Genomic DNA, 23,946 nt, shown 5'->3' with positions numbered 1-23,946 from the left:
ACGTGCATTCAGCTTGTGGCTGGCACTTTTAAGCATATTGCTGAACTGTTTAATTCAGATAGCCACAAGACTAACAGAAATATCATTAGTATCATTATCACCTTTGTATGTATGGGTGGGTGTGTGGGTGTGAGGGTGTGTAATGGAAATGCAAATTTAAAGATCTTCCCTGCCCCTAGGCCCTTGGATAGGTTTAAGAGACTTGGAGAGCCTTCCTAGATTTGAAAATATACTCTGCCTCCTAATAGGCTGAACGTGGTCACATGGAGCCTGTGGCAGGAGGCTTGGTTTTCAGGAATGCCCACACCTTGATGCTATGTGATTGGGTAGTGGGTCAAGAGGGTGGTTACATTCTCTGACCCAGGAGAAGGCTATATAATCCCTGATGTGAGGCTTTACTTTGGGGCTCACTTTGAGAAGTGTTCTGTGTTGATCAGATGAGACTCTGGGAAGCCGTTGTTGAGAGCCTCCTGACTTTGAAAAACCCAGATGTTGATTTGGTATGGATGTAATGGTTGGACAGTTTGGAAACCTGTCTGCTTGATCTGTTTCTCTGTCTTGATAATTCTGTCTGTATACTCTGAAGTTTGGGGTGCTGACCTTTTTCCCCTGAACTAGGTAAAGGATATATGTTTGACTGATTAAAGTAAGCTTGTTAATCCATTTTGAGTTGCTTTCCTTTATCAAAGCAGATCCAAGAACCTGTGTTGGCAGCCACCCTGGGGACGCTGGGGTGCTTGCTGCTACATGGTATATGTGTATGAGAGCACGCACATGTGCACACACTTGCATGCTTTCAAATACGATTGATGTCATTCTATTTTGCTTGTCAGCTACAAGAGGGTTCTTGGAAATAAAGTAGATGCCTAATGATTAGAGAATGAGTATCCAAATTATTGCACATAATATTACAGTGCCACAAGAAATTACAAATATGAGCAATACAGAATTGCAAGAGAAGACAAGTAAACTGATGTGAAACGATACAAATAGAACCTGAAAAACAATATATACAATAACTACAATATAAATAGAAAAAGCAACAAAGAAAAAACTCTTGAGTACTGTGTAATAATTATGATGACCAAGCTTACTCCTGAAAAAATGAACGTCCTTTCCTTTTTTGGCAAAAGTTAGGGAACATGGGTGTAGAATGGTACATATATTGTCAGACTTGGTTTAGTTTGCTAACTCCTTTTTTTCTTCCCTTTGCTTCAAGGGATGGCTTTCTGGGTGGGGGAAAGAGAATCTATTTGAAAATAAAAGTTGTTTTAAAAAAAAATCAATAAAATTATTTTTAAAGGGGATTTTCTACTGGCTAGCTATTACTAGAAAATGACAAAAATATAAAAAAGCCTTAACACAACATTTTAAAAGGTTAATGTTAGTTATTTTAAGTAAGCACTATTGCTTTAACAGGTTGAATACATTGAATATTTTTTCTCTTTTTTTTTTTTTGGAGGTGGAAGGCACCCAAAGTCACATGGCTAATAAGTGTTAAGTGTCTGAGGCCACATTTGAACTCAGGTCCTCCTGACTCCAAGGCCGGTGTTCTATTCACTGCACCACCAAGCTGCCCCCATTAAATATTTTCTAATTAAAAACATGAACTACAACAGAGAGATAAGATTCCATGGTCCATCTAACCATAATACTTTCTATCTTGATAGTAGCACCAAAGCAACATGTTACAAAAGGACACATTTGATCTTTCTAACATCTTCAGAAGTTGGGAATTCACTCCAAATATTCTATTTTCCCTTAAAAGAAACTTCAATAACGAAATGTATCAAAAACTTTTCAAAGTAACTTATATTCTCAGCCGGCACCACAATGCTGAATTTGAAGTCTGTGGATATTGGTTTGAATACCAGCCTATTGATTTACTAACTGTGCAACCTGGAACAGTTATTCCAAACTCTCTAGGCCTCAGTTTCTTCAACTCTAAAATGAGGGAGGAGGTTGGGCCAAACGTTCTCTAAATTCTTACCATTTTTAAAACCTAAGGCCAAATAATCTCTTAAGAGTTAATTAACTTTTTGTTAGTTACGTATAAACCAATAAATTCCTTGAATTTCTCCTCATCTACTTGCATTTCAAAGAATACCAACTAGTTCTACCATGACAGAATTTGGCTAGGAGTTATGCCAGTAATTTTTATCTTTTCATACTCTTCATGGTTTTATAGATTTCAATAACATTCCCTTTTAGCCTTAATCACTCCAAACTAAAATATCCTAATGTTTGTCCTCATATAGTGCAACAACCTGCTCTACTGGCTTGTTATTAATAAGATTTTATAAGCACAGGTGAACCAGTTTGTTTTTTTGCTTGTTTTTGAGAAGTGCCTCCTTGGAGGTTTTCAAAAAGAGGTTGGATCAATGGTGTCAAACTCAAATAGAAATTAGAGACATTAATCCACACATAAGGATCCCTGTGGGTTGCATATTGACTTAGTTTTTTAAATTATCTGTATTTTATTGTATTTTTATTTGTTTTTGCTAAAAAAAAAATTTCTCAATTACATTTTAATTTGGTTTGTACTGAACTTGAAGTGTTGTAGGTCATGTATTTTGACACTTCTGGGCTAAATGACAGCTTGTTGAGTATGTCATATAGTGGGGACACCTTTCATTTATAGGTTGGACTATGTGGGCACTGAGCTCCCTTCCAACTGTCCAATTCCATGATTCTGGGATTCTACAAAGGCAGAATATTTTTAGTACTCTTGATGATGTCTAGCTTTTATGGCCATTACTGGGACTTAGCCTTCCTCAGTCTTAGTTTACTCATCTGTAAAATGAGGTTAAAGCCTGAGGTCCCTTCCAGGGATAGATCTATGATCTCAAGAGTTACCTGCATAACTATGATTTTATCAATAAAGGAAATAAAATATTGATAGACTGAAAGAAATTGAAGGCCAAGGCAATCTGATGGTAAAGAAGGCCTCGATCAAAAAGCAGTCTTCACTGTTTTAATACATGTTCTATTCTGGATTTCTTCAAATGCAGGAGACTATTCATAAGCACAGGGAAGAGATCTGTGGTATCACTTGCACAGGAACTCCTAGGTGAGGAAAATCCCTCCACCAAGGCAGATCAGCAACTCTGCTGCAACTTAAAGAGTCCTAAAATGAGTTGCCCAGAGTTTTCTTAAATTTGAGAATGGCTTTCTATTCATTATGCCACCCTGCCTCTTGTAAAGTATATTTAAAATGACTAATACAATATCTTAAATTAACTTAACAACATGAAGGAAATATCTGGATGCAGGGCTAGTTCTAGCCGTCTGGATACACGGATCTATACGAAATAAGGTGAATAACAAGAACCACTGCCCTCTGGTTGTGACAGAACAAAATAAAACTAAAGTCAGACCATCTCTTTCCTTTTACTATCTCAGTTCTTCTCACAATGAATATATGTCAGCCAAAACAGGAATTAAGGAGCATGGGCTCATGCTGAGGTAGTCTACACTGGTTTCTAATCTAGATCTATCACCAGAGCCTTAGAATCTTTCTAGCCTAAGCCTAAAAGTCCTATATCCTCCAGATTTCAAAACAATGCTCACCACAGTAAGTATAGCTATGAGATCATACATGAAAAAGATACCTGATTTCATCTGTGTCTGGTACTTTTGTATATGGGAGGATTGCTCGTACACGCCTTCTGTCTTCCACTGGCTGAAATGGTAAAAAAAGGAATTTTCTTAAATGGATAATTGTTTTCTCAAACTAAAGTGCCACGTTCACACACACACACAAAAAGAATCAAATCCCATTACAATTACCTTTACAGTATTGCACAAATTATTGAGTACTTTAATTTTGTATCTTCAAAGAAATAAAGTCAGGGATCACCCAAAGGGCAATGTAAAGGCTGTTCATGGTGGACATGAGTAGGCTGACACACATTACAAATGAGGAATTATGCAGGAGGTGTAGAAGATACCATAAGAAAAATGTTATAATCTGGAAAAAAAATGACCTGCCACATAGCAAGAGTGAGGGATGACCAAGGATAAATGTCTTTGACAAGAATGTGTATTATGTCTTTGTACTATGTCTTCGTTAAGATGGTTAAAACAGTATTATATTGGATATGCTCTCTTACAAGGACATCCTGTTTTTGACAAATGCATAGGAGACTCCTTGTGGGAGAACCTTCATGGTGTTCTTTTGTTCTACTGGACCAATTATTTTATATGTCTTCTCTATAGCATTTCATCACTTTGTGGCTAAAAAGTTGTGATATGTTATAAAATATTTCTTTCAAAAATCTGCAGTTCCTTTCTCATTGCTTCATGAAGAATGCCCCTGATGTACAAGTAGATTATTCTTATAAAAATCCTCTAGGAAGAAAATATTATTATTAATAATAATCTCTTTTTTAGAGTATTAATGAGGTCCAATATTTTTCCCCAAAATCTTTGGTGTCTTCTCCTCTTTCAGATACAGTGAAACAAACTCTTTAATGATCCAAAATAGTGTCAATACCTAGAACTGATACTATATGAAAAAGTAGGATGATTCATACTTTAATTCTTCAATGATCTGTATATTTATCAGAACAGTTATTTCTTCCACTGATGTCAACTGTGTTTCCTCATTATGTAAATGGTACATCTAGAGCTACTCTGTCCAAAAAACTCATCCCAGCAGCTAACCTAGTGACAATTTAGGTAGATCTCTGCTTAAGCTTCTGGACCTCAGAAAACAAACTCATCAATAGGCTACTAAAAGTGAACAAAGAACTTTAAAAGCTAGAATTGGAAAGAACATCTGAACCTGATCAAGCACAAAGAGAAGAAATTAATGCTACAGGTACTCAATTTTAAAGAAACTCAGATGAATTTTTCAAGACAGCTCCAAGAAAGAAAGATTCCCTAAACAATCAACAAGCCTATGTACCAAACTGCATTACTAGGAGAAAAGGATATAAACACACACTGAAATTAATTTGTATTCTCAAGAAACAATATAATCTAATGGAAAAGAACAAGATGATGTTAACGCAAACATCATCAACTACCAGCCTACATGTCCTCTTCATCTCTACAAAAATGTTTGTGAAAATCAAGAGCTTCCTTGGAAAACATAAGGGAACAGGTAAGTTATAAAAAATATACTTCTTAGTCAATAATATGACTGTTAAAAAAAGTATTTGAAAAAATTATACCCAGAAAGCTTTCTTCAGACACAGTATCTCACACATGCATCAAAATCAGAAGATACTGGGATACAGTATGGTTGGGATACACTGTGATATAATGACAAATACTGGCTCTGGAGATAGGAACCTGGGTTTAAATACTGCTGGTACTGCTATATATTGGGAAGCTAGGTGGCACAATACAAAAAGCACCAGGCCTGAGAAGAGTATTCTTTGCCAAGAAAACCTCAAATGGGGTCACAAGGAGTCAAACAAGATTGAAAAATGACTTAACAACAACTGCTACATTATTAGCTTTGTTACTGTGGATAAGCCACTTAACTTCCTTGACCCCCAGGTTTCTCATTTGTAAAATAGAAGGTTTCAAGTAGATTACCTCTAAGATCTTTCCAAATCTAAATTTATGATACTATAATTATAACAATATACTAATACTCAGGAATCTATTGAATACTAACAGGAAAGATGATTCCCAAAAGTATTCACCAGTGTCACAAGTAATACGAGTCTAAGCAATACAGTATTTCCTACTGATGCTCAGTGAAGTTCTTCAAAAGCTTTCAGGTTAACATTATACTAATTGTATAAAAAGCCTAAAAGCCCTGCAAAGCACCCTTAGTGAAATAAACCCAGTTCTGTGAAAAAGATCTAACCATTCATAGTAAAATAAATAAATAAAAAGACACAGAAAAAATATTATCCAAATTATGAAATGCATTTGAGCAGGCAGCTTTCAAAATTGGTCCACCAATGCACACATGTTGTACAAGAATTCCAGAGAGACAATAAAATGAGTCTAGGACTGAATAGGAAGAAGAGGTAATAGTTATATACAGTGCTTCCAAATTGCTCACTTATGCAAAGGCCAGTTTTTAACTCCCATGATTTCTGGTAAGATAGCATGGCTGGGCTGTTAAACATAGTAACAGAATAATTAAAACTGCAGATTACTCAAAGGCAAAGATGTGTGGCTAGTACTGGTAGGCTGTATCATGTACAATGCCAACAATGTCTTATAAGAAAGAAGTGCCTTACAAGAACTTACTTAACATCTATAAGAACATCAGAAAATTAAGTAGAACATTTATGCACCAAGAATAAAAACCAACAGATGAAGAAGAGTTAGTACCTTCAAAATGCTAATAAAACAAAGAGGAAGACCTCTACAAACCTTCCTTCAATAAATAAAGGAACATAGAAGATACTCACACTGAAAGTATCAAAGATCCTTCGAAGTATGTTAAAGTATTTCAAAAATTGTGTTCTCTAAAAAAAAGGAGGGCTTCAAGAGGGGCAGGGATGGGGGAAGAGCAGGGGACTAAGGAAAGCAACATAAAACAATTAAGTATTCTTGAAATAGCTGAGGAACTAAGACAAGAAAACTAAGAATTAGAATTTGGGAGCTGGAAATAACCAGAGATCATCAAATAAATACTGTAACCCCTGTCCCTCTCCTTAAAGATGATAGGTCCCAGATAAATGGAAAAGCTAACTGTAATTTTACCTACTTAGTGATTTTTACCTATTTAGTGTTTTACTTAAGTTTATAAGATGCCTATTTAGTTCTTTAATTAGTTTATCAAGAAATTTTACTAGGTTTTACATCCCTTTTCTGTACACACAAACTCCTTTTTTGGTATAGGTAATGTGGTTTAACAGAATGAGTTCTGGACTGGGAATCTGTAATTCAAGTTCCAACACCAAAATTTACTATGTCATCCTGGACAAATAATTCCACCTTTCTAAGCCTACATGTCTGTCTTTAGTGGTAAAATAAGGCTAGACAGATGATTGCTAAAATGGTCTTTTCAATTCAAATTCTATGACTTTACAATTGAAGTCTAAATGATATATTAATAAGTAAAAAAAAAAAAATCTCAAATTGTTAAAATATAATTAATTCCAGAAGTACACAGAATATAAATTATTTCTTAATAATTCATGGGTACTTACAGGGTCCCAAAGTTTCTCATGTTTATCATTATAAACAATAATGATCATAAGCAGAAGCAGAGCCAAGATGATGGAATAAAGGGAGGGACTTTGACTCACTTGAGCTCTCCCCCAAATCTCTCCAAATACCTTTAAAAAATGATTCTAAACAAATCCTAGAGCAGAACCACCTACAAAAAGATGAAATGAAACAATTTTCCAGCCCAAGATAATTTAAAAGGTCATAAGGAAAGGTCTGTTGCACCAAGGTAAGGGATGAGGGCAGTCCAACACAGGACACACTAGCGTAGACCAGACCCCAAGAAACCAAGAGCAGGCCTGGAGCGACTGAGTCATTGGCAGGAGTGGTATTTCCAGACCTCTCAGGCCACATATGCCAAAAACAACTTTAGAAAGTCAGAAGGAAAGGTCTGTGCACCTAGGTGAGAGTGGAGCAGGCCAGTACAGGCCATGATAGCACAGTCCCAGCCTCAGGAAACCAGGAGCAGGCTTTGGGAGTGACTGAATCAGCAGTGGCTGCTTCCAGAGCTCTCAACACAGAGATGGTAAGGAAACTGAACAACTGGTCAGAAGGAGATTACAGAGATCTTTTTGCTAGCACTGAGGCAGGACTCTACTGTTTGCCCATACTCAGATACAGCTCCCAGTCCTGAGTGGCAGCCCCAGGGCGAAAAGCACTGGCATAGCAGAGCTTTGAGCCACAGGGGAGCCAAGATCCTTCCTCACATTTCCAAGGCAGAAAAGAGTGCTTGTGGTAGCTCAGAGAACAGAGCACAGGCCAGGGGAGGAGTAAATACCTCTCTTAAGATCATACACCTTGGAAGAACTGAAAACTTACAGGTCCCTAGAAGAACCTCTGAAAACAGTTGCACAAAACTCCTGAAGCTTGGGACAGTATACCCTCCATACTGAAAGCAGTGCAATACTTTATAAGACTAAAAAAGTCAACTAACAGGCTGGAAAAAATGGGAAAACAACTGAAAATATTCTGACTATAAAAAGTTATTATGGGGTGGCCAGGTGGCGCAGTGAGTAAGAGCACCAGCCCCAGAGTCGGGATGACCTGGGATCGAATCCAGGCTCAGATACTTAGCACCACACCCAGAAATAACTGGCCATGTAACCTTGAGAAAGTTACTTAACCCCAATTGCTTATAAAAAAAAAAAAAAGCTATTATGATGAAGACAAGGAAGCTCAAAAAACACCAAGAAGAAGACAACAAAGTCAAAACTCCCTACATCCAAAGCCTCCAAGAAAAATATGAATTGGTCTCAGGTCATAGAAGAGCTCAGAAAAGATTTTAAAATCAAGTAAGAGAGGTACAGGAAAAACTGGGAAGAGAAATGGAAATAATAAAAAATACCGAATAAAATAAAACCTTAAAAAACAGCCTAGGCTAAATGGTACAAGAGGTCCAAAAGCCATTAAGGAGAAAATGCCTCAAAAAGCTGATTTGAACAAATGGAAAAGGAAGCACAAAAGCTCACTAAAGAAAATAAATCCTTAAAAATTAGAATGGAGAAAATGGAAGTTAATGACTTTATGAGAAATCAAGAAATTATAAAATAAAACCAAAAGAATGAAAAAACAGATGACAATCTGAAATATCTCATTGGAAAAACAGCTGACTTGGAAATTAGATCCAGGGAAGATAAATTTGAAAACTATCAGACTACCCAAAGTCCATGTTCAAAAAAAAAAAAAAAGAACCTAGACCTCATCTTTCAAGAAATAATCAAGGAAAACTGCCCCAATATACTAGAACTAAAGATTAAAATAGAAAACGAAAGAAATCACTGATCAACTGCTGAAAGAGATGCCAAAATGAAAACTCCAAGGAATGTTATAACCAAATTCCAGAGTTTTCAAGTCAAAGGGAATGCTGAAGAGTGACTGATATTGTAACTTAGTGTGCCCCATGAGTGGAGAACTTTAACATTGTATTTTGTGATCCTTAAGGAGGCCTCCTTAAGGATAACTGAGTGATTGAGTTACTAAGTGATTGACTGACTAAATGATTATACTTTGTTCAAAACTGTATGACCACTGTGGTGAAAACTATGTGGCCATTTTCTGTTATAAGTTGTTGTGAATGCTGTATTTTGATTTTCTGTGAATGTTTTGCTCTGATTTGTTATTGAATAAATAAAGAGTTCACTATACTGTGTAATCAGAATCTTAAAACTGTTCACAGCATCAGTCCTCTGGAAAGCTGTTCATGCTTGGCTTTACAAGCAGTCAGAAAAAAACAATTCAAGTAATGTGGAAACACAACCAGAATAACACAAGATTTATTTAGCAGCTTCTACATTAAGTAACTAGAGGACTTGGAATATGATATTCCAAAGATCAAAGGAGCTAGGATTAAAACCAAGAATCACCTACCCAGCAAAAGTGAGTATAATCCTTCAGGGGAAAAAAATAAACATTCAATGAAATAAAAGACTTTCATACATTTTTCATAGAAAGATCAGTTGAATAGAAAATTTGACTTTAAAATACAAGACTCAAGAGAAGCATGAAAAGGTAAACAGGAAAGAGAAATCATAAAGGACTTGATAAGGTTGAACTGTTTAGATTCCTAAAAGAGAAGATGATGTTTATCACTCAAAAGACCTTTCTCATTATTAGGGCAGAGAAGGAGTAGAGGGCACAGAGGTGAGTTGAATATGAAGGGATGATATCTAAAAACTAAAACTAAGGGGTGAGAGAGGAATGTACTGGGAGAAGAGAAAGGGATAGGTAGAATGGGGTAAATTATCTCACATAAAAAAAGAGCCAAGAAAAAGCTTTTACCATGGAAGGGAAGAGGCGGGACATGAGGGGGAGTGAGTGAATGTTTCTCTCATCAGAACGGGCTCAAAGAGGGAATAACAAATACTCAATTGGGTATAGAAATCTATCGTACTCTATCTACCCTTTAGCAGGAGGAGAAGGAGATAAGAGAAGCAAGGGAGGAAGGGTGTTAGAAAGGAGGATAGATTGGGAGAGGGGGTTGTCAGAAACAAAACTTTTGAGGAGGGACAGGATGAAAAGAGAGAGAAAATAGAATGAATGGGGGGGGTGAATTTTGAAGTTTCTCTGATAAAGGCTTCATTTCTCAAACATACAGAGAAATTATTCAATTCATAAAAATAAGAGTCATTCCCCAACTGATAAATGATCAAAAGATATGATCAGTTTTCAAATGAAATAACCAAAGCTATTTATAGCCATATGAAAAAAATACTCTAACTTACTACTAATTGGAGAAATGCAAATTAAAACAATTCTGAAGTACTACCTCATATCTATTAGATTAGCTAACAGGACAGAAAAGGTAAATGACAAATGTTGGAGGGGATGGAGGAAAAATGAGACATTAATGTACTTCTGGTGGAGCTGTGAATTGATTGATTCAACCACTTCGTAGAGCAATCTGAAACAATGCCCAAAGGGCTATAAAAACATGCATACTCTTTGACCTAGTAATGTCACTAACAGGCCTGTATCCCAAAAGAGATGAAAAACAAGCAATGGTTGAACAAGTTGTGGTATGTGATTATGATGGAATACTACTGTATTATAAGAAATGATAAGCAAGATGCTCTCAGAAAAACCTGGAAAAGACGTGTATGGGTTGATGCAAAGTGTTATACTGGGTACGAAATAACAGAAATAGTGTAAGATGATCAGCTGTGAATGACTTAGCCATTCTATTCTCAGCAATACAATGATCCAAGACAACTCTGAAGGACTTATGATGGAAAAGGCTATCCATCCCCAGAAAAAGAACTGATGGAGTCTAAATATTGATTGAAGCCTACTTTTTTTTATTTTTCATGAGGGTTTTTTTGTATATATTTTCTTTCACAATATGACTACTATGGATATGTTCTGTATGACTAAACGTGTATATTTAACTCATATCCAAATTTTTGCCTTCTCTATGAGGGGGGTAAGAGGGGAGGGAGAGAATTTGGAACTCAAAGTTCTAAAAACAAATGTTAAAAATGACTTTTACACATAACTGGGGAAAAATAAAATACTAAATAAATTAAAAGAAAATAATGATCATAAGCACAAATCCACATTTAATCCTTGCTGCTCTAATGTTACCAGCAAGAACTTTACAATATTCTTCATTAAAAAAAAAAAACAATACTTAACAGAAGCTGAAACCCATAATCTAGTATGTTTATGTCAATTAATCAAGTTTTAAAAATCTGTATTCTGAAGATTTTACTTGCCTCGGGAGGTGCAACTGGATAAAGTAATTTTTCTCCTTTAAGCAAACAAGACACATGACTGTAATAACCAATTAGATCTGATAATGAAGAAAATCTCCTTCCACCAATGTAATAATCTCCACACATAGCAATAATCCTGTTTGTAAAGCCAAAAAGAATCAAATATAGTATACGATATTGATAAGTTAATATATAAATTTATTTAATACAATTTTTAAAAATAAATGGCAAAAATAAATTTTTTACAATTCATTTTAAATGGTTCTCAAAAATTCATTAAATTTACTGTTAAAATGACTATTCTTTTCATTGCATACTAACTTTTAGGAAGCATTAACTTTTGTTAAATAAATGGCATGACATATGTTGAATGCCAGAGTCTAACTGAATTAAACAATTCACTAAAATATTTGAAAATATTTAATAATACAACTTCCCGCTCCTTTCCCATTTCTCATCATTTATTCTGAATTCACAATATAAGCCATTCTCTTTTTTCACTAATACATGGGTCCTGGAAACATTTACACACACTTATGCAAATGTAAAGGCCACAATAAATTTAAAACATATTAAATGAGGAAAAATTCATATTCTTAAACTTTAAAATTTATAATTTTAACTATGCTATTCTAATATTGGAAGTTCTGTACCTCAGATAAAGCTATTCTTCCCCCAAATTTTGTCCTAACAACTGCTAAATCACCTATCCAAGAGCACCAAATATAGTATTTGGTTCTGATAATTGAAAAATTTCTTCCCTGCTTGACTGGTGTGACTTCTGAGAAAAACATAAACTGAATAAGCAAGAGGGTATGTGGGTGTGTGTGTGTGTAAGTAATGTAAACATAATTTTTTTTATTGGAAGAGTTATTTTTTAGTTAGTTTTGCTTTTTTATTTTTTAACCTACAACTTTATGAACTTTCTCTAACTCAAGCTTTAAAACTCAAGGATTCTTTGCATTTCTTTATTTGTTAGTGAAAGCAAATTATTTCATACAATCTCAATAAATGCCTAGGAACTCAACAGTGTTTTAAATCAGAAGAAATAAACTGAATATTCAATATATTGGTGACTAAATCACAGAAACTGCAATTTATAATTTAAATACCATCCCAGTTTATATCCCCATAAGTGAGATGAAAATATTTCTATGTATTAAACAGAAATAATAACTCCATGGTATTTTTACACAGCAGCAAAAACTTACCTAAAATGATTGACAACATTAGTTTTGCTAAGGAATGAAAGTACAAAGGATCCTGGCCTCCGATCACTCTCTCGTATTAGGTAACTGCCAGGTTTCCCTGCTTGCCGGAGGCGTTCTTCTGCTATGGTTCGATCAAGTTTTCCATGATACCATCTAGGAAAAATAAAAGAATCCAAGAAAATGCTACTATTAAAAAACGGCAAATGTGAAGATAATATTGCTAGTTTGGGGAGGGGGCATGAAAGGCTTTAAATATCCCCATTTTCAACTTTTACAGTAACTAATTTTGACCCTGAACAAATTATGAAAGTCTAACTAAATCATTTTTGTTTTGTCTTTTTAAAATGCTAGATTTCCTCATCTGATCCAGGATAGAACTTCAAGGGCTACTCACAGGCTGACAGAACTAATGACTAGCACAGAGGAACTATGATCTGCTCTTTTTCTAACATGGGCAGGGTTCATCTCTCTTAAGCAACTGGTGAGTTACTTACAGACACTGGGCTCATAGCCCTGACAAAGCTCTCAAATTCAAGAGATTCCTCAGCCTCAGATACTCAGGGTTTCTACCACTGCATACAGCATCTCAAAGGGTTCTCTCAAAATCAGTACATAATCCATGGCCAATATATGTTCTTTAGATAAATCTATAATTCAGATTCTGATCGTATCATACCTAAATTATCACCAAGCTTTCCAATCACCCTAACTCTAGAATAACTTACTTCAAAATAGGCATTTACCAAAATGACAGTCTATGTTGAACTGAAAAATGAGAAAGAATATTTATCAGACAACCTCTAATTATTATGGAAAGTATTGGCCACGAACAATTTTAAAATTCAATTACCTTTGTAAACTGTTTTAAGATTTACAAACACAGACAAAAAAAAATCAATTTTAATGAAAGAAACAGAATCTCAAATTTATACCATTATATAGGTCAAGACCCTGTTACCCTAGGATTAAGGAAAATTGACAAAAGCTACACAGGGAGGAAATAGTCATTCTTTTTGCTACAATGCTTGTGCTAATTTATAGGTGTTCTTAACCTGGGGCTCATGAATTTTTTTTTTAACATTTTAATAGCCATACTTTGATATAACTGGTTTTATTTGTAATAATATGTATTTCATCTTATGAATTTAAAAGTTATATACTGAGAAGGGGTCCGTGGGCTTCACCAGACTGCCAAAGGGGTTCATGACAAAAACGGTTAAGAATCTTTGTCCTCCGAAGATAAATGGATGGATAACAATGTCTAAGTATCACTGCATCTCTAAGATACCCCAGATTCATACTGTTTCTTAATACTCTGAGCCATTACTGATATAGGAACCAAAACAGGATATATTGGTGTGGAAGAAATGGTCCATTCCCAAAAATACAATTATTGCCAAAAAGACTGAAGCTTTGGCCAGACTAAACAGCAACTACTTTTGACTTGTGTGATACATCACCAGACAATTTGTTTAAATTACACTTCCAGTCTTCAGCTAAAGTTATGCTTTCATGAAAGCAACTAGGAAAAACTTGGTGGGGGGGGCGGGGAGGACCTCAAAAGATCATATGGTTTATCTTCTTTATTTTATGGACAAGGAAGTAGATCCTAAGTTAAATAATTCAATCAAGGTTACACAACTAGAGACAAAACACAAATTAGAACTCAAGGTCTGATTCTCAGGCTTATAGGGGTTTTCCTAATATTCCAAATAACTTTCCATTCCAACACATCCTTCTAAGCTAAGCTATTAAGAATCAAGAAATATATTCTAAGACTGAAAAATATATCAGGATTACACAAAATTGAAAAGTGGGTAAATGAAGAAAATTAATGTAGCTAAGGATGAAAACTGTATTTGGGGGGAAAAATCTTTACATAAAATATCTGATATGGGTCAACCATATAAGGAATTACACAAACACAAATATAACCAAAAGCCATTCTGAAACTAAGTAGCAAAAGGATATGATCAGTTTTCAACCAAACTGCATACTATTAACTGTATAAGCAACTGTTTCAAATAAATAATAATGAGAAATAAAATTAAAACTCTGAGGTTTCACACTGTAACCAGCAAATTGACAAAGCTGACAAAATATGGAAAGGCTCAATAATAAATGCATTACAAGAACACTGAGGCCGGTAGGTGGCTCGATGGAAAGAACTCTGGGTCCAGAGTCAAGAAGACCCGAGTTCAAATGCGGCCTCAGACACTCATCAGCTGTGCGACCCTGAACAAATCACTTAAACCTCTGTTTGCCTTAATTCACTGGAGAAGGAAATGGCAAACCACTCCAATATCCTTGCCATATGAGTCATGGAGTGTCAAGACACAACTGAATGAGTGAACAACAGAAGACTAGTACATATCTCATGGAGCTATGAATTAATTGAACTATTCTTGAAAGCAATTTGGAACTTCATTTAAAAAGTTAATGAAATATCAATACCCTTTGACACAGAAATCTCTATGCCAAGAATATAACTTAAGAGAGTCAAAAATAATACTTCTTTTATGGTAATAACTAAAAACAAAGATGGGGGGGGGAGTCAGGATGGCAGAGTAGAAACAGGACTTCCTTGGGGCTCCAGCTTCCACTTCCCCCAATTCATGTAAAAGGGGACAGAGCAAACTTTGGAGCTATCTACAGAAGCCACAAAATGACACAGAGAAGCTAATTTCCCGCTGAGGACAGCCAGGTAGGAATTGGCCAGCATAATACTCTGGGAGCCAAGCCCTGCCCTGTGCCAGCTGGAGGTTTTAGCCCCAGGGTGGCCTGACCAGCCACCAGCTGGAGGGACTTCAGATCACCAGCAGTTGTGGCAATTTCTAGAATTATCAACACACAGATGCTAAGCACAAAGTGAGAGGTCAGTGCAGTGTGGACTTTGGGGTCCAGTAGTTGGGAGTACCGTCGGCATTTGCCCCTGGGGCGAGAAGCTGTGGCTGTCTGCAGCCACCCTCACATGGCAGCTTCAGGTCCTGGTCTGCAGACTGTAGGGGGACCAAGCAACCAGTCTAAGGGGTAATCGCTCTTGCTTTAATTTGCTTGAATCTGGATTGTGGTCTAGGGTGGAGGCACTGGGGTGTGTGACCAGCTTGCCAGAGCATGTGTGGAGGCTTCAGAGAGGGCACCCAACTAATACCTTTGGCAGCTGAGAAAACCCCAGCGTTTGGGACGAAAGCTCCCCTGTCTGGCGGCAGAGTCCTAAAGTAGCAAAAAGCTCAGGGGTCAAGTTACTGAGTGGTGACATGAGCAGGCAAAGGAAGCAAAATACACAGGGCACCCCGACTTTACATTCCTATTTAGGTGACAAAAAGGATCAAAGCATGGAACAGGAGGAAGGCAGTGAAGTCAGAACTCCTGCACCTACAGCTTCCAAGAAAAAAAAGAGCTGGTTATAGGCCATAGAGGACCTTAAGAAGCAAATAAGAGAAGTGGAGGAAAAATTGGAAAGAGAACTGAGAACAGTGCAAGAAAATTATGAAAAGAGAGTCAACAGCCTGACTGAGGAAAATAACACCTTAAAAAACAGACTAACTCAAATGGCAAAAGAGGCTCAAAAAGCCAATGAGGAGAAGAATGCCTTAAAAAGTCAAATTTGCCAGATGGAAAAAGAATTTCAAAAGCTCAATGAAGAGAATAATTCCTTCAGAATTAGATTGGAGCAAATGGAAGCTAATGACTTTATGACAAATCAAGACGCTGTTCAACAGATCCAAAAAAATGAAAGAACAGAAGGTAATGTGAAAGATATCATTGTGAAAACCACTGACCTGGAAAATAGATCCAGGAAAGATAATTTAAAAATCACTGGAGTACCTGAAAGCCATGATCAAAGAAAGAACCTAGAAATCATCCTCCAAGAAATTCTCAAGGAAAACTGCCTTAATGTTTTAGAACAGAGGGCAGAAGAAAGGTTGAAAGAATCCACCCATCACCTCCTGAAAAAGATCCCAAAAAGAAAATCCGTAGGAATATTATAGGCAGGTTCTGAAATTCCCAGATCAAGGAGAGAATATTACAAGCAGCCAGGAAGAAACAATTTGAATATCGTAGAAACACAATCAGGATAACACAGGATCTGGCAGCTTCTACACTGAGGGATCGAAGGGCTTGGAATATGATGTTCCATAGGGTAAAAGGAGTTGGGATTAAAACCAAGAATCAACTACCCAGCAAAACTGAGTATCATGTTTCAGAGGAAAATATGGTCATTCAGTGGAATAAAGGACTTTCAAACATTCATGATGAAAAAACCAGAGTGGAATAGAAAATTTGACATTCATATACAAGAAGTATGAGAAGGAAAATAGAACTATTTACATCCCTACATGGAAAAATGATTATTGTAACTGAAACTTTTCTCAGTATGAAAATAGCTGAAGGGAATAAATATGTGTATACAAACACACACGTCTATATAGGAGGGTATATAGGCGTATGAATACAGATGTGAATGGGTGTATATAAAAACAAAAATGGCTAGACAAACTGGAAAACAAAGACATAATGGAATATTACTCTGCTGTAAGAAAGGATATAAAAATAAAGACTTCAAAGAAGTATAGGGACATAAGAACTGACACATGAAAGAAACAGAACTAGGAAAAATACACATAACAATTACAACAGTGTAAATAAAAGAAACCTGGATGCTAGGTTTGGGAATAGGTGAGAAAATACATCTTCCTTTTTCTTTGTTGTAAGGGTTGGTTTCCTAAGGGAAGAAAATAGGAAGGGAAGGCTATAATAGGGAAATGAAAAGGATATAAAAACAACGGCATAAAGAGAAATATTATCAGGAATGACAAATGTAGAAAAGACAAGTCAATATACAACATGATGATTGTACAAATGTTTCTACATCTTAAATTAGGTATTTTTTATTTAACACCTAAGTGTCAGTAATTTTGATAAGAGCTAGGAATTTGAATATGAAGAGGCATCCTTGCAAACAACCAAGTCCAAATAAGATACATACAGGATAATTCAGGTGTAGTTTCAGAGGGAAGGCACTAATATTAAAGAGGATGGAAAAGGGTTCTTGCAAAGAAAGCCAGGGAGGTGAAGTGAGTGTTCCAAGGATAGGGTTCAGTCAGTGAAAATGCTCAGTCAGGAAATGGAGTGTTAGGAACAAAGGATGTAAACAGTGCCCAAAAGTTAATTAGTCTCAAAAGACTGTAAGGATTCAGGTTAAAAAAAAAAACTTGAAAACCAACCAGAGGATCCTGGAAGCAATAGTGAATAGGATGATGTGGTCAGATCTGTGTTTTAGAAAGACAGATGGATGGAGGATGGACTGGAGCAGGTTGAGACTTGAGGCAGGGAGACCAACCAGCAGACTTTTGCAAAAGTCTTAGACTAAGATGATAAGAACCAAGAGTAGGGAACCAGGTGATCAGAGCAATATCACAGAATTGACAAAACTTTTCAATTGACTGGATGGGGGGAAGGTGAAGATTTGAGGATTACACCTAGAGATGGAGAGCCTGGATAAATAAAAGGATGGTAGTACCCTCACCAAGGTTAAGGAATTTAGAAAGAGGAGAAGGTTTTGAAGGAAAAATTAAGTTCAATTTTGGACATGTTAAGATATTTACAATACATTTGGCTCACCAAATAATAAACACTATTCCTTTTTTTAAAGTGACTTGGGGAAGCTATGTGGTGCAGTAGATAGACAGACTATAGGCCCCTGAGTCAGGAGCACTTAAGTTCAAATCTGGCCTCAGACACTTACTAGCTGTGCAACCCTGAGCAAGTCATTTAAACTGTCCCCCCCCCCCAAATTACTTTTTATAAAATTTAAATGAGATCTAAGACAAATAAATCAAGGTCAACACAAACAAGTTCTAAGTGTAGCAGAATGCCATAAATATCTTGTCTCAAACCACTGTGAACCATAGTACATCATGGTAAAAACTGAAAGGGGAAACCATTTGACACTTTAATGTAATGAATCCCACTGCTTCCATAACTCAAGAGAAAATGTATTTATTCTCATATATTTATATACCATTATCTCCTTATCTCCCCCCACACACATACACACAAAATAAGGTTTATTCATAGAATTTTTGTAATTTTCAGACCTAGAAAATTTTTGGCAGAATGCAAATGCCATATTTGGAGTCTCCAAGACCCAATTCAAATCCTGCCCAGATACTGACTAGCTGTGTGGCCACGCGCAAATCACTTAACCTCTTTGAGCTTCATTTTCTTCATCTGTAAAATGGGGGAGAGAAAGGATGAGACTAAAGAGGAGTTCACTATGCTCTAAATAGCTTTGGCTGTTGTTTTAAATCTAGGATTTTAACTGTTTAAACCAAGGAGTAGATGATAATTTTTTTACAGGTGACTGATTTCTACTCCCTAGCCTTCCACTCACTACACAGCTTGTACAACTTCCACTACACAACTTGTACGACCAAGGGCAAGGCTGGGACTACAATTCTTCATCTGTAAAAGGGTGGATTAATTTACCCTAGACGATGTTGAAGGTTTTTTATAACCCCAAAATTTCTTTATGTATTAGTATGAAAATAATATTCCTGATTAAGTTATTTCACTGTGAAAATGACACAAGTAATCTTTAAAATTTATTAAAGCAAAAAGCTGACAATCTAAACATAACACAAAACTAAAACATGGAAAATTTAATTTAAAAGTTGTGTGTATTTGGTTTTTTTTTTAATCCAGCAAGATGTAAGGTTTTAATCCTTCACATTCAGCTGAATGAAAGTCAAAAAAGAATATTACCTTACAGAGCAAAGTGAAAGTATTAAACAATTATTATTTTCTAAAAAAGAAAGAAGAATAAGAGGGTCTGGTTTAAAAAAAAAAAAGGTATTATTTGCTTAGACCCATAAATTTTCTATAAGTAGTTTGGTTTTAAAGCAGCTGTTCTATTCACTATTGAGATTTTAATCTAAGTACAAAACCACTTCATTTCCAGACTAATATTAGTTTCCTTTCACATGCCAGAAGCTCAAAAGCCCTGACGAAATAAAAAGTGAAACATGTCAACAACTGCAGGTGACTATAAACTACTACTAAACTATTCATTTGCTAAATGTACACATTTGAATTTGATTCAGATTCCTCAAAGAATATCAAAACATTTAATTTCCAATGGTTTTTTGGCTTTTGCAGGCTATACAGAAAATAAAAGTGGTATAATCACTCATTTAGCATTTAGAAACTAATAACTTCTATGTTTTATTTCCTAAACAAGATTATTAATATAGGTGTTTGTGTGTGTATGTGTGTGTAAAGTCTGCCTGGAGGAAAAAATGTCTCACACCAGAAAAATATCCTTATTAAAAAGTGTGTTCTAATATACAATTTCCCCAAAACTTAAGACTGAGAATCAAGGGAAAATTCTACAAATGAAGTTAGGGTGCAGGTAAATGTGGCTTTTTGAAAGGCATATTCTGCTTAAACTTGTTTTAAAAAAAACTTTATAGTATTAGCTAATGGTCCAATGGTATTTCAAGTACAAAGAGATCAAAGAATTGTGACAAAACTTCTAGATGTTCAGCATGATATAGTAATTTCAAATAACCTTATTAGGAAAAATGCTGATAGCTCACAGTCTTTATACCAGAGTACAATCATAGGGAATTTTACAAAGATCTATAGCTTTTTAAAAAATCACTATTCTGGGCAGCCAGGTGGCTCAGCGAGTAAGAGCACCGGCTCCAGTGTCGGGGTGACCTGGGGATCAAGTCTGGGCTCAGATAGCACCACACCCAGAAATAACTGGCCATGTAACCTTGAGCAAGTTACTTAACGCCGATTGCTTAAAGAAAATCACTATTCATTAATAATCTAAAAATCCTACTGAGCAAAGAGATCAGTCTCAGTTCTCAAAGCCATAGATTTGTGTCAAGAGATGTACAAAGTAATTCTTTCCCCCCAAATTTCTTATTTCTAAGTCAACAATTCAATGACTATCCAATGCTACAGAATTAAGTTCAAAATCCTTTACCTTAGAAGTGAAGACTCTTCCATGAAAAGAAAACAAGTGGATCTGAATTGTCTATGTTAGAAGACGTCTTTCTAGGTTTATCTCACATTATTTCCCCTAAATTCTAGTCAATGTATGTAAGAGGGGATATAATAGTATCTAGTTTTGCTCCCACAAAAGTTATTGGAAGATAATCAATAGCTGTGGGGAAGCTCTCACTTACCTTAACCCTGGCCTTCCTGGAACTATGACAATATGACAATGGCCAAAAGGAACTAGAAAGGTGGGGGTGCGGCACACAGCTATGATGTCAGAACAGGTCAGGTTTCCTCAGGTCTCAAGTACTGTCACTATCACACCTATGTAATCTGCATATAATTTGCATATACAGAGGGAATGCAGAATATATAGAGGGAAATAAAGTGAGGAGTTTGAGGAAGAATTTGACTAACCCTAAGTCTACCAGGAAGGACAGAACTTACAGACCCTCACTCCTGCTTCTGTATTGGTGTGGGTGCGTCTCTAGTGAGCACCACACTGGCTTCCTTGCCCAAAACATAATGAACACCTTCCTCTGCACACTCTGTTTCTGAGTTCTTTCAGTGAGAAGGGGTTTGCATTTTAAGGTTATATCATGTGCATCTCACTAAGGTCCCCAAAGGGAAGCAGTGGGCAACGGAAGCTTATCCCAGACTAATTCCCTGACCTTACCAGAAAGTCCTATGATCCCCACAGCCACGTAGAGGGGCATCCCACATGGATTTCCTAAGGGCCCCCAAGGGAGCAGTGGACACAGAAGCTTGTCCAGGCTACCTCCCTGACCTTGCCTGGGCAGTCCTGTGATTACCAAAAGGCATGTTTCTCACAATGTATAATCTAACAATTTTTCAATCCCTATGCATTTTTGTTCATGCTATGCCATCCATATTCTTGGAATCCCTTTGCACCTTGTACAACTTGTCCAATGTGAAACTATCTCAAAGCAACTTGGAGGCAAAGATCATCTTCTTTCTCAGTAATGCCAGAATGAGAAACTGCTTTTAAAAAGCAAGCCCTGAAACACCTACTTACCTCCTCTACCATTATGCTTTCCCCTTTGTGTTACTGAGAAAAAAAAAAAAACTACTCTCTCCCCTTAATTCCAATAGGACTTATCTATAAACACTAATCTGGCATTTAAAATGGGTCACCTTGTATTGCTATCATAAAGTCTTTCAGGGACAGATTGGATCCTAGGGATGATATCATGTCAATTATTTCTTTGCATCTTTGATGCCCTGAACATAGTAGGCAATCAAATGTTTCTTGACAAAGACAGAAGAGAGGGCTATCCTGAGAAGAAAATGACAAGAACTTGGAGCTTGGCAATAAAATACAAAGTACTTTCATCCCCAATAATTTCTTATTCACTTTATCACATTGAAGATTTGCACATTTCCACTTTCAAGTAGGAAAGCAAACTATATTCTAGTTGATATGGAGATACTTTCAGAAAAATAGGAAATGTTTATATTTCAACAAGTTGTCACTTTTAACATGAAAAACCCCAAAGCAAACATGACATATGTGAGCAGCTTTAATAAATGTGCATAACTGACCTTAACTTCTAAAGTATGTTTAAAACAGTAGCATATGTTAAATGTTATTTTTTTTAAAAACTTTACTCATTAAGGTATCACAATTCACATGTATGTGCATCATTTTCCTAACTACTGATCTATAGGCAGTAAGCATATGCAAAGGCACAAACAATTTTTATGAATGTCTAAGAAATCCCTCAGATGTATCTGTAAAGGGTTAAAAGTATAGTTCAAGTATATTATACATTTATTAGAGATAAATATATAGAAACTATCATAAATGTGTACACACACACAGTTCTCTCATCACAGGGTAGCAGGGTATATATACTAAATACCATTTTAGGTGGCATTAAGCATAGTTCTATATACTAGGTCCTTTGGTCCCGCCTAGCATTTTGTTTCTGGAAAATGTCACCAAAGGTTATACTATGGGGGCATGGTTGCCCTCCATAATCCTTGACATCAATTTAAAATTCAATATAACCAAATTATATTCCCTGAGAAAAAGGCAACATTTACTAGCAGAAGTCTGCACAGAGCAGAAAGAATCGGAAAACCTTGGTATCTGACACTTAACTACCTGTGTACCTCTGGGAGACTGTAAGGGTTATGGGATTTAAAGATCTTCCATGCCCCATTGGACTTGCTGATGTAGCAGGAAGGGGCGGAGCAAGAGGAAGCAGAAGCCAAACTAGAGTTCCTGCGGTGGCTAGCGGTGGTGGCGACGGCTGCGGCAGCAGCAGCAGAGGCAGCGGCGGCAGCGCGAAGTCTTTTTTGAGTCAGCCAGAATTTCTGCTAAGGACTCCTGCTGAGGACTGCCAGGGGCCGGAGCTGCTGGGAGCGCGCTTCCCGGACGCTGGGTGGTTGCTGTGAGTGGGGAGAGGAGGACCTTTGCCTGAGGTAGCCTGTTTTGTTTTAAAGGCTTGAGAATGTGGGTGCTTTCTACTTTATCTACCTGTGTCAATGTCATAACTACTCTGATGGCTTTCACTTTCTGGTTTTGGGACTCAGTCTTTTGGTATTTTAATAAATTTTCTAGCTTATTCACCCATATGGCAAGCATGATGTATTTTGTGATGGATAATTATATCAGCATATCTGTAATTTCCATAGGCATTTTGAATATGGCATTGCTGATACAGAGACTTAAATAACCTCTTTAGGTCTCATTTACCTGTATTTATTAAATAAGAGGATTGGACAAGATGATTTTTGAGGTGTCTTACAGCATAAATCAATAATCCTACTTCCTGAGGTTTGAAGACTAGAATTACATATAGTGCTCCATTTAGATATTTACTATGGTTAGTATAATGGCAGGAAGTTCTGCCTTTTGTTTCCTTCCAGGGAGCATTTAGTAACTATTGATCTCTAAAGAGACCTTTGGCTCTGTGCAGTTCAGACTTTTTATTGGCTACCTGAACTGGATTATAGATGGCATTCTTATTAAAAATGACTGGACAATAAAGTTTAAACATACTTTAGAGCTGCTATTTCACAGAAATCATATAAAATCGTGAACCTGGATTTTAAAACAACATTTGCAAGTACAGGGAGACAAAGTAGGCATGGCTAGAAAACTATTCATATTTTTTTAAATAATGATGGACTACAAGCTAAATGTTAGACAATAATATGCTGCAACAGCCCACCCCTTCCCCACCTCCCAAAAAGGAATTCAACCTTGAGCTAATTTTAGATAAAAGTTTTATGTACAGAATAACAAAGGGGGTAGTCCCATCCTATAAGACCCAGATTCTATCTAATACAGCAAACTATGTTCAGTTTAGGGTGTCATCTTTTGGAAAGTGAATGGGCAG

At 36.3% G+C, this 23,946-nt stretch overlaps 1 protein-coding gene across 1 annotated transcript in view; it reads right to left on the bottom strand.

Moving 5' to 3' along the window:
* Positions 1–23,946, bottom strand: part of RASA1 (RAS p21 protein activator 1) — a 121,858-nt gene that overhangs the window by 68,860 nt on the left and 29,052 nt on the right. Inside the window, exons 2-4 of the mRNA XM_069085069.1 lie at positions 12,566–12,718; positions 11,351–11,490; positions 3,612–3,678 (exon numbers count right to left, since the gene is read on the bottom strand). Coding sequence (XP_068941170.1) covers positions 3,612–3,678; positions 11,351–11,490; positions 12,566–12,718 — 360 coding nt within the window. The remainder of the gene's footprint in view (positions 1–3,611; positions 3,679–11,350; positions 11,491–12,565; positions 12,719–23,946) is intronic.

The sequence above is a fragment of the Petaurus breviceps genome, unplaced genomic scaffold (genome assembly GCF_028583685.1).
Source record: "Petaurus breviceps papuanus isolate PSGF00001 unplaced genomic scaffold, PetGlider_PUasm1.0 175, whole genome shotgun sequence".
NCBI classification, from domain to species: Eukaryota; Metazoa; Chordata; class Mammalia; order Diprotodontia; family Petauridae; genus Petaurus; species Petaurus breviceps.
The sequence above is the reverse complement of the archived record's forward strand: the minus strand, read 5'-3'. Positions and strand labels throughout refer to the sequence as shown.